Here is an 11,884-nt window from a genome sequence, read left to right as displayed (position 1 = left end):
TATTTAGCCCCTGGAGTGCGAATTTTACCAGGGGAACCCCGCCAAAAACGTGTATTTTGCCCCCCGGAACACGATTTTTAACAGGGAGTCCCGTCGAAATGCGATTGGGCTAGTTTTGAGTAGCAATTGGGCGGGTTTTGTTGTGAAAACCTGGCAACCCTGCTGTGCACCTCGTTTGACGACACGATGGATTACTTATGTCTTGTCCTGGTGCGCATGCGCAGTGCTGACGTTCTGAACTACATTGAAGTTTTGTGGAGTCGCACAATAACAGTGAAAACCGAATATAAGTTCTGCGGTCTGTACAAAAATGTATTCCGTTCATTTGTAGGACTGTCTCATTGAAACACGACATGCTTTTGACCGGCTCCAATCTCCAGTCATTTAAGCGACGACTACCAGAATATGCGTGATACTGCTTGATGATTAGTTATTGATGGGGTTCTAGCTAAAAGGTAAGCTGTTGTACTAAATAACATTAAATTTAATTTTCAAATCTTTCTTAATTGTGTGCTTGGATTATCCGTTCAGTTTACAAAAATCAATTTTCTCCTTGACGCTCATAATTTGCATGCTCGTATGTATAAACAATGACCCAAACATAAATCTGTTACTCTGTACCTTATCTTTGTAGACCACCATGCTCTTAATTTACTTTACCAAAAGTACTGTGATTGTACCGTGGTACAGTGATCGGTATTTCCTTGATACTTTAATGGGAACTGAGCAATGAACCTTATTCAAATACAATGGTATTAACATAGTTCTCCGATTTTCATACTACCATGTGTATTTTTTCATACTTTTGATGACTTAACTATAATTATAAAATGGGGAAAATAATAATAATAAAGATTGAGTAGATATAATGAAACATTTTAATGGTACAGTATATTTCACTAAGTCACTAGTTGCTTTAATCTTACACTTTGATAATATGTTATTTAGGTCGTTTTACATGGATCAAGGCTCTTCTGGAAGATGAATGTGTCTTAAGGGAAGCTGAGAAGTTGCTGAATGAGGCAAAGAATTACCAGTAGTAATGGCAGATGATTTTCTCTACAATGGAGGTTTGGAGTCAGAACAGAGTTCCCAACCTGCTTCTTATGATTCCTCGAATGCTCAAACCGAAGCTTCAGCCCAGGACGCAAATTGGGCTCCTGATGGTTCTGACTACTCAACTAACCGTGCTGAATCCACAAATCTGCACAGTGAAAATTGGCAGAGCCCTGAGTCGGAGGATCTAGATTCCTTTAACCCCATCGAGCCCCCGCCACTGGACTGGAGGTCTGACTCTTCCAGCGAGGCCGGTTCGGTTGTAGGGCTTGAAAGCTGTTCGGTGGGAGATTTAGAGGCTCCTGGATCTTTCAACACGGAGTTGAATGAAGACACGGTGTCTGCGGTAAGCGATTACGGAGCTCAGGACTCCACCGAAGCTTCTGACAAAACCGAAGGGCTTTTGGCTCAAGAAATGTGTGAGAATAAGCCTGAAATTTGTGTTTTTCAACAGCAGGATGAGCAGCAAGAAACAAAAGAGAAATATGTAGAGGATAGAGATAGAAAATTGAGGAATAAAGAAGAAATAAAGAAAGAGAAAATCAAAGACAAAAGTGCGAAACATGATATTGACCACTCGCACATTCAAAGTCTCCTCACTCAGCTCCATCTTTTTCATCTACTGTGATTGTACCGTGGTACAGTGATCGGTATTTCCTTGATACTTTAATGGGAACTGAGCAATGAACCTTATTCAAATACAATGGTATTAACATAGTTCTCCGATTTTCATACTACCATGTGTATTTTTTCATACTTTTGATGACTTAACTATAATTATAAAATAGGGAAAATAATAATAATAAAGATTGAGTAGATATAATGAAACATTTTAATGGTACAGTATATTTCACTAAGTCACTAGTTGCTTTAATCTTACACTTTGATAATATGTTATTTAGGTCGTTTTACATGGATCAAGGCTCTTCTGGAAGATGAATGTGTCTTAAGGGAAGCTGAGAAGTTGCTGAATGAGGCAAAGAATTACCAGTAGTAATGGCAGATGATTTTCTCTACAATGGAGGTTTGGAGTCAGAACAGAGTTCCCAACCTGCTTCTTATGATTCCTCGAATGCTCAAACCGAAGCTTCAGCCCAGGACGCAAATTGGGCTCCTGATGGTTCTGACTACTCAACTAACCGTGCTGAATCCACAAATCTGCACAGTGAAAATTGGCAGAGCCCTGAGTCGGAGGATCTAGATTCCTTTAACCCCATCGAGCCCCCGCCACTGGACTGGAGGTCTGACTCTTCCAGCGAGGCCGGTTCGGTTGTAGGACTTGAAAGCTGTTCGGTGGGAGATTTAGAGGCTCCTGGATCTTTCAACACGGAGTTGAATGAAGACACGGTGTCTGCGGTAAGCGATTACGGAGCTCAGGACTCCACCGAAGCTTCTGACAAAACCGAAGAGCTTTTGGCTCAAGAAATGTGTGAGAATAAGCCTGAAATTTGTGTTTTTCAACAGCAGGATGAGCAGCAAGAAACAAAAGAGAAATATGTAGAGGATAGAGATAGAAAATTGAGGAATAAAGAAGAAATAAAGAAAGAGAAAATCAAAGACAAAAGTGTGAAACATGATATTGACCACTCGCACATTCAAAGTCTCCTCACTCAGCTCCATCTTTTTCATCCATCAGCTACTTTAGAGAATCCCGCCCACTGCACACCTGATGAATCAGCCAATCACGGCGCTCCACACAAGTCGAATACTCTCGCGGAGGCCGCTGCTTCCTCCTTCCAAGAGCTTGAGTTTAGTGTCCAGTCAGCATGTGCAGATGCGGACAGAAACGTCCCAGAAGCTTTGCTCTTTTCACATGAGTATCAGAAAGATCTGCTACAGCTGCTAGAGGCGCCAGAGGCTGAAAAGCCCAGAACTGCCCCACTGTTTGTTCACACACCCCTGGTGACCCCCAAACATCAGTCAGGGCTTAGAAGGCAGAGCAGTGATGCAGATGAGATGATCTCCATATCTCACAGCGAGGACGCTTGGCACAGACACCTACAGGATGAGCTGTTGGTCTCAGGAATCACAGAGGAGGAGCAGTGGACGGCATCTAAAGGCCTTAGCGCGGATCAGTCCGTCTCCCCAAGCAATGATCTGGTGAGATTTTAGTCCTTTTAAATTGTAGTTAGTTAGACTGTGTTCCAATTAAAAGCAGATGTGGGAAACATCTTTCTTAAGGTCTTTCACCATAAAAGTCCATTGCTTGACAGAAAAGCATTTAAAGCATTTTACACAGCTGTTTCTATGGATGCCCATTTCTGCCGTGGAATAAAACAATATTGATAAATGCGACTTACCTCACATTCGGACTTTCTCGCAATTTAGTCTTTAGATCTCACTTTTTTAATTGTACTAATCTCGTAATTTGTAATTCACAGAAATGATTTCTCAGAATTGCGTGTTTATTGCACACAATTCTGACTTAATTTCTCCAATTTCAAGTTAATATCTCGCAATTAACGTCTCACAATTCTGACTTTTTTTTCTTGCAATTCAGAATTTATACAGTGGGTACGGAAAATATTCAGACCCCCTTAAATTTTTCACTCTTTGTTATATTGCAGCCATTTGCTAAAATCATTTAAGTTAATTTTTTTTCCTCATTAATGTACACACAGCACCCCATATTGAGTATCAGAAAGATCTGCTACAGCTGCTAGAGGCGCCAGAGGCTGAAAAGCCCAGAACTGCCCCACTGTTTGTTCACACACCCCTGGTGACCCCCAAACATCAGTCAGGGCTTAGAAGGCAGAGCAGTGATGCAGATGAGATGATCTCCATATCTCACAGCGAGGACGCTTGGCACAGACACCTACAGGATGAGCTGTTGGTCTCAGGAATCACAGAGGAGGAGCAGTGGACGGCATCTAAAGGCCTTAGCGCGGATCAGTCCGTCTCCCCAAGCAATGATCTGGTGAGATTTTAGTCCTTTTAAATTGTAGTTAGTTAGACTGTGTTCCAATTAAAAGCAGATGTGGGAAACATCTTTCTTAACGTCTTTCACCATAAAAGTCCATTGCTTGACAGAAAAGCATTTAAAGCATTTTACACAGCTGTTTCTATGGATGCCCATTTCTGCCGTGGAATAAAACAATATTGATAAATGCGACTTAATCTGAATGGCGATATGTTATCTCAATATTTAATACATAAACTTAGATTTGAAATAAAGTCAGGATTGTGAGATAAAAAGGCCGAATTAAATTTTTTTTATTTGTATTTATTTAATTTTTTAAATTCCATGAAACAGGTTTCCTCCACAGGAAGTGGCGAAGTCACGTACTCCGTGACAGACAGAAACACTAGTTTATTGATTAATTATTATGATGTTAAGGCAGTCTTCTTGCTGTTTTTTTCCCCCTGATGCATTCATAATCATTACTTCTGTGGCACGCTGTGACAAGTTTTATGCGTGCGCTGATAGGCAATTAAAGGCTCATTATTATGAATTATATGGCTTATTAATAGAAATGTGTGATTAGTCGACTAATCGCTTTAAATGAGCAACTATTAGTTGATCAGAAAAATCTTTAGTCAAGGGCAGCCCTACAGGTTTCCAAATGTTTCTGCGCATGTAATCAGATGAGATTTTATCATGTAATCTTCAGTGTCACGTTTGACGTTGTACACCCACGTCTCAGTGAATCTGGAGTCGTGGATTTCCACGCAAAATGGAAATTGAGCTTCAGGGGGTGTTTTTAATGTACTTTTACAAACAGAGAGTTGGGAATTCCGACTTTCTGAGTTGGACACAGCAATGAAACCAACGAGTTCAGTTGTTTATGTGATGTCATTCATTTTCTTTTGTCTTTTAACAGGAAGCTGAGACACAGCCGGCTTATAAGAGTGGTATGAAGCTCAGTGTAGAAGTATTTACAAGTTGTACTTTCATAGCTCTTGTGATGTAGTTGATAATGTCATTTGTTGTTGTTTTAAGTGCCTGGACCATGTGATCCTGAAGACCTCCTGGAAGGGGTGATATTTGGAGCTAAATATCTTGGATCTACACAATTACAGTCTGAGAAAAATCCCTCCACCAACGCCCGGATGGCTCAGGCACAGGAAGCTGTGGATCGCATCAAGGTGGAAGAATATTATTTATTCATAAAAAAAAAAAGCAAATGTAACAAATTTTTTGTCAAGTATAATGACAGGACTCAACAATAAGGATTATAACTGCAGGCCCAATTGGGGCCACTGTTATAAATTTAAAATGAATAATAATTTAATAGCGTTACAAATGATTATAGGTGGATCTTATCACATAAACAAGACAAAATTCTGCATCCAGGCACTCGCATAGATTTAAATTTTTTAAAAAGCCTTTTATTTGCAGGGCTACATATTAAGAAAAATCTAATCTTCCCAAACAGGCCTTCATCTAATAACTGCACAAGCTCCCATGTTTCATTCACTCTATGTATGTGTGTTTTAATGTGAATAAAAGCCTAAATTAAATCTGTTAATCACATACAGTGATTATTTCTCTTCAGAAGACTTAGTTTAAACTGCTCAATTCCTATGGATTCATTTAACAATGCCTTTATGACATTTTGGATCTTCAAAGTTTTGGTTACCTGGACTTTAATTAATTGACAGAAAGCTCTTAGGTTTCTTATTTAGTGTTTCGAAGATTAACCACAGTCTTATGGGTTTGGAACGACTTGGAATGATGGTTAGGATGGTTAGGATCATTAAAAAGTTTGTCTTGGACCACTAAGGAAGCGCCCACAAGACTCTTTCATTATAGTGTTGAGTTTTACATGGGAAACCACTACTCGCATTTTCTTTAGAAATTCTAAAAATCTAGTTTTGACGGTTTTAACTTGGCTAATACACCTTTTGATATATTTGCATGTGTATCTAGGCACCTGAAGGAGAGTCTCAGCCTATGACAGAGGTCGATCTGTTCATTTCTACACAGAGAATCAAAGTACTGAGTGCTGACACACAGGTTAGACAAAAAACACAGCTGACAGTCCTTCTTATGATCTGTGAGTGCATGTGTGGCTGATTTCGTTCATGCTTCCAGGAGGCCATGATGGACCATGCTCTGCAGATGATTTCATACATCGCAGACATTGGAAACATCGTAGTTTTGATGGCCCGCAGGAAGCCTGCCAATCGCAAATCAGCAGACTCGCCGGCTAGCTCTGCAGCACCACCGAAGAAGTGCTGGATGATCTGCCACGTGTTTTCTTCAGAGGATGTGAGTGCGTTCTGTGTGGTGTCCACCTTGATAAAGAGTTGGTTTGCAGTGGATGGAGTCAAAATGTTCCATTGTCATTATTATAGGGTTTTTATTATGCATTTACTTATAAATGTCTTTTGAGATATTATTTGATCTACATTTAATATTTTCTTACTCTTATTTGTGTCTTCTTTAGGCTCAGATCATCGCACAGGCCATTGGTCAGGCTTTTGGTGTCACATATCAGCAGTTTCTGTACACTAACGGAATAAAAGCTAGTGATCTGAAGCCAGGCGAGTACAGCGATTACCTCGGCACTCAAGAACTTTATAACGGAGACCTGGTTCACTTTTCTCGCTCTGAAAACATCAGAGAGGTGAGGATGTCTTCCCTTCTATGTGGATCCATGCCGAAAGCTGTTGTTCTCAACACCGTTTTGTAATTTACTATGGCCCATTCACCTCTTTTTATCTTCAGGTGTGCATATCAAAAAAGCCAGGAGAGATATTAGGCCTCGCGATCGTGGAGTCTGGCTGGGGCTCCATCTTGCCGACTGTGGTAGTAGCCAATCTGCTGCACGGCGGCCCTGCGGAACGTTCTGGAGAGCTGAGCATTGGCGATCGCATCATGTCCGTTAATGGCACCAGTCTGGTGGGCCTCCCCATCACCACCTGCCAAAGTATCATACGAGTAAGACCAGCCAGAAATTAAAATTTAAAGCTCCTAATTCCTCAGCATCGCGTGTCAAAATGTTGAATTATCATATTCTCCAGGATTTAAAGGACCTGTCGATAATAAAGCTCAGCATCGTTCACTGTCCACCTGTCACCATGGCGATCATTAAGCGTCCAGACCCCAAGTATCAGCTGGGCTTCAGCGTGGAAGACGGGATTGTAAGCAACTGTTTACAACTAATTTTTTTGACACTATGTTTGTAAAACTGTACTGAGTGTCTGACATTCAGTCAATGTGATTTCTGCAATAGATTTGCAGTTTAATGCGTGGTGGAATAGCTGAGCGGGGCGGCATTCGAGTTGGTCATCGTATCATTGAGATCAATGGACAGAGTGTCGTAGCTACACCTCACGAGAAGATCATTCACATCCTGTCCAATGCTGTAGGAGAAGTAAGATGAGTGTATTGCACTTTAAACAAATCGCCCACTTTATACTATATTAAAAACTATTTGAAATGAGATCTGATCATTCAGACTTTAACACGATCCACAAAAATCAGTTATTAATCAGATTTCAAACCATATATGGATGTGGTTTGGATCTTGTTTAGTTTTTTATTTCTCTTCAGACTACATGAAACAAAACACATTTTTCAAAAACTTTACTGGTGAAACCTATCATAGTATTTATTTTTTCTGGTTATTGAAGTCTACATAGTACAATAATGCATTTTATAATTTAAATAATTTTATAAAATTATAATAAAACAAGTATTTTAATGTTTAAATATGTAAATTAAAACAAAACATACGTGAACACATGCCTTTGGCCTTTGTTGTTACTTCCGTTTTATTGGAACTTTAATTCAGACTTCTTTTCCATGTTGTGACATGCATCAGAGTGTATGGTTAATCTAAAAATCAAGAATGTAGGGCGCTGACTTGGTTCTGTGCATCGGTTATTGATCAGATATGAACATTGCACTCAAAAATGGAGACAGATGAGTGTGAGCCTCCAGGGGTGGGTTTAAGCTGACTAAATGATTCATCACCAGAGAAAAGTCTTGTCATTTTCACCCAAAAGACCCAGTTATGATCTTACAATTACATGTTCTCAGTAAGAGCTGTAACATGCATTTAGAATATAGATTGTGCCGACTTTAAAGTAGTAATAATAATCATTTTTATTTGATTTGAAACAGATTCATCTGAAGACTATGCCGACATCAACGTACCGTCTCCTGACTGGCCTAGATCAGCCTGTGTTCCTTTAGGAGGCGGGTCCTCTCAGGTTCTCTCGGTCACATGCAAATTTGCCACTGAACACTTGACTGAAGTGTAGAAAAGGGTTTTTATTTAAACTCTGCCTTTTAGCAGATGCATTAAAGCTGAACAGTGTAAGAATGTATAGAGATCATGGACCTCCAATTTAAAGCTGTTTTAGAGCTGCTTATTTAACTGCTGGTTTGCATGTGTACATTTGTTTTTGCTCTTGCTGCTGAGCCAAGGTGCCTGAAGACAAGCCTTGTGTTTGAATGACTATGCATTAGAATCCACACTCAAATCATCTTGAGCCTCCCATCTCAAGCTTCCAGCACTTCTCCAATATCGCAGTACAGATTTGATGTTCAGTGTTTTTAAATGGTTTTACATGCTCTTTACAGAGCTCAAGAATTAGTGCCTGTAAAAAAAAATGAATGGACCTATTCCTTGGTTTGTTTTAGCTGTAGAGAGAGGTATATTTTAATAACTGCTGTATTAGATGTTTATTAAAGATAGTACATAAAGACATTTTTCCTTGTCTTGTGTATTTAATTAAGAATGGAGGTAGTAAACAATTATATAATTTTATATAAGCTAAGACTTTATAAACAGCAATGTCTGTGTGTGTATATATATATATCGTCAATATAAATAGCAGGATAAATCCCCACAGGATATATGCAGAATCTTTAATAATTACATTTCGACGTCCTCACTGTCCAAGTGCCGGAAATTGCGCAGGGTTTATGTAAAGCCTGAGTGGGTGGGCGCTAAATGAACACAAAGCAAATGATTGGCTACATGTCCTGAGTGCAGCGCTCTCTATTGGTTACAAACTCAATGTGGTTTCAATGGTTTGAATGTAAGCCCCGCCCATCTCGGTATTTCCTCAAACTGTGATCTCGTAACGCCGGTAGCGCGCACGGACTGCAGACCGTCTAAATTCATGAAGCATTGGAAGTTTGGGATAAAACGAAAGGTAACAGCATTGTACCCGTGATTACTGTGTTGTTTATAGACATTAATAGCGAACGTTAAAGTTACAGTAGCGGCACTGAATCATTCGACGTTATATGACCTGCAATGAACGGATTATTACTTATTAATGACCCATTTATATAAGCTATACTATATTCTATATTATGACACTGTAAGGAAAACTAGTAAAATTATTTCTAATTGAAAAATTAATTCATTGACTTCCACAATGGGTGTTTGTCAATTGTGAAGGTCAGGTCTTTACATAAAGATTTAAAATCAGCAGTGTATTTTTAAGATATTGTCCAAACAGAAACAGCTCATAATAAGTTCAGTAACATTATTGTCTAGACACAAACTATGTGCTATGTTTTCTGTGCCTAGTTTGGAGGAGATTTATTTGTCTTGTCTCCTAAGCCAATTAGTATAATGAGGATTTCAAGAACAGGACGTGACAGTCAAAGCTGAAGAGATCACGTTTTTCAACTTTCTACTATTCATCCATTCATATAAAGGGCATGTTCACTCCACAAATGGACATTTTGTTATTGTTTTGCTGTGTTGGAACCAATTGCAAAAGCTCCAAATTTAAATATATGCATATTCAAATCACAATGAGTTATGAGAACTACAACAGGACGTTTTCATAGATTAACATCTTAAATGTAGGTCTTTCCCTTAGGCAAAGGTATCAATTCAGAAGTCTTGGAATACAGCACACAATCCACGTGGAGTAGAATCACAGTACTTGGCATTTTTGGAGCTTGACAGCCATTCAAAATTAAAGGGGTCATATGATGTGATTTCAATTTTTCCTTTCTCTTTGGAGTGTTACAATCTCTTGGTGCATAAAGAAGATCTGTAAAGTTGCAAAGACTAAAGTCTCAAATCCAAAGAGATATTCTTTATAAAAGTTAAGAGTCAGCCACACCTACCTAAAACGGCTCGTTCTAACACCATGTCGTGAAGACGCTGTGTGTTTCGTTGTGAAAGTGAAACTACTTTGTTTGGCCTTCCAAAAGAGGACGATATCCGCTTCGTCATGCCTGGAGCTGATCCGTGCTGGTCGCTGAGGAAATACATGAACTTCGCACTGTGGATCGCCGGATCGGCTTTCACCGTGGACGAAGCGGAGTCCAGCCCGCTTCGTCCTCTGAGAAATGCAGGAGGTCCCCTTTTTATTTTGATGGTCCCCTTAATCATGTGTTCATCACATGAAGGAGAAACAATAATGTACAGTATGTGTAAAATAATGTGTTTTTTGAACCTTAAACCGCATAAACACATTTCATTACACCAAATACACAGAATAATGTTCTTTTTAGCAACATCATATGACCCCTTTAAGATCGGAGATGTCCATTTGTGTTCCACAGAAGAAGGCCCTTTATTGAGTTGAATGGCTTTTCAGCTTAGAGTGAGCAATAGTATATGCCATTGTATTTGCATGGTGGAAGAGTAGTTGTTGTTGTTGTTGTAGGTTTCCTCTGTTGCCATGGCTGTGTAGTTTTGTGCCGTCCATCATGGCCATTGGAACACAACTCTACCTGCTGCTGTGGAAAAACTTCACATACCGCAGGAGAAATAAGGTGTTGTAACTTTAATCCAGCCGCAGCACACTTACACACTCTGTCAAACACTGTGCAGCCGGTCTACAGTGAGGGATGTAATAAAACATGATCATGTCGTCTTCTTTCTTTTACAGGTCCAACTGATTATTGAACTCCTGTGGCCGCTCTTCCTCTTCCTCATCCTCATTGCTGTCCGGCAATCAAACCCACCATATAAACAGAGCCAATGTAAGTGGTGCCCTGTGAGCGTGAGTATTGCCCTCTCCTCTTGGCAGGTGGCAGGAAAGCAAAGCTGATTAGCTACAGTGAAAATCAGGACATTGTTGAGCCCTTGTGACATTGTTTATACTAAATCATGACTTTTTGATGGCTCACCTGAAGAAATTTGAGTCATAATGACATGAGGACATTTTTAAGTGAAATGTTGCACATTTCCATAATAAGGGTAAGATATTAAAGGTGATGTGTGTCATTTTTTTCCTTACTAAAATAGTACTAAATGATTTATCTATGTGCATCGTTATTTTTTTTAAAAGATAAATTAATTTATAAGTCCATGTGATATTAAAATTGACATTTTTTACTTTGTTAGTGCACATTACTAGTCTTGTGGTGAATTATCAATGCAAGTTAATCGACAGAAAAAAGGTTGTCTACTTCCTGTTCACATGGAATCAAAAACATCAATGTCTCTGATGACATATATACTGATGCGAAAGCTGTGCATGTTTTTCCAACGGCCAGATGAGCTTCAATCTCTCCCTTCCAGAAACCTGTCACTTACATGAAATGATCACAGCAATTAGCAGACAACAACAATCCAACGATCCAATCAACTCCCAGTCGACAAAAACAAGTCTCACCCTTTTAAAACTGTTTAAATCAGTCATTACAATAGTGACAGAAATATGTTCACAATTCTGTTTCATTCCGACTTTAAAGGGTTAGTTCACCCAAAAATGAAAATTAGCCTGTGTTTTACTCACCCTCAAAGTATCCTAGATGTATGAACAGCTGTTTAAAGGGTACCATCAAAATAATCAAACTGATATTACAATAAAAATTTAGTTTGAGAAAGTTGAGAAAGTTTGAGAGAAAAAAATATTATTATTATTATTATTATTACTACTTATAAGTGGTCTTTGA

The 11,884-nt window shown here is 39.2% G+C and overlaps 2 protein-coding genes across 4 annotated transcripts in view; both read left to right on the top strand.

The window, feature by feature from the left end:
* The first annotated feature begins 1,962 nt into the window (after nt 1-1,962).
* On the top strand, nt 1,963-8,501 carry LOC107752160 (amyloid beta A4 precursor protein-binding family A member 3-like). Of its 3 annotated transcripts, none has more exons than XM_016568051.1 (12): nt 1,963-2,412; nt 2,524-2,884; nt 3,702-3,973; nt 4,878-4,908; nt 4,997-5,142; nt 5,927-6,013; nt 6,092-6,268; nt 6,447-6,626; nt 6,728-6,940; nt 7,024-7,143; nt 7,236-7,376; nt 8,129-8,501. In XM_016568051.1, the coding sequence occupies exons 1-12, from the start codon at nt 2,053-2,055 to the stop codon at nt 8,198-8,200; spliced, it is 2,160 nt and encodes a 719-aa protein (XP_016423537.1). In that variant the 5' UTR covers nt 1,963-2,052; the 3' UTR covers nt 8,201-8,501. The 3 variants fall into 3 exon arrangements, with proteins under 3 accessions (XP_016423537.1, XP_016423535.1, XP_016423534.1); XM_016568049.1 differs by having other exon boundaries at nt 2,521-2,884; XM_016568048.1 differs by lacking the exon at nt 3,702-3,973 and having other exon boundaries at nt 1,963-3,156.
* A 588-nt stretch (nt 8,502-9,089) lies between these two features.
* Nucleotides 9,090-11,884, top strand: part of LOC107752159 (ATP-binding cassette sub-family A member 1) — a 37,341-nt gene continuing 34,546 nt past the window's right edge. Inside the window, 3 exon segments of the mRNA XM_074560216.1 lie at nt 9,090-9,168; nt 10,648-10,756; nt 10,873-10,966. Of these exon segments, the coding sequence (XP_074416317.1) occupies nt 10,691-10,756; nt 10,873-10,966 (160 nt within the window). The 5' untranslated portion in view covers nt 9,090-9,168; nt 10,648-10,690.

Source organism: Sinocyclocheilus rhinocerous, unplaced genomic scaffold (genome assembly GCF_001515625.1).
Source record: "Sinocyclocheilus rhinocerous isolate Xijiao unplaced genomic scaffold, SAMN03320098_v1.1 scaffold621, whole genome shotgun sequence".
Taxonomy (NCBI): domain Eukaryota; kingdom Metazoa; phylum Chordata; class Actinopteri; order Cypriniformes; family Cyprinidae; genus Sinocyclocheilus; species Sinocyclocheilus rhinocerous.
This window is presented reverse-complemented; position numbering and strand designations above follow the sequence as displayed.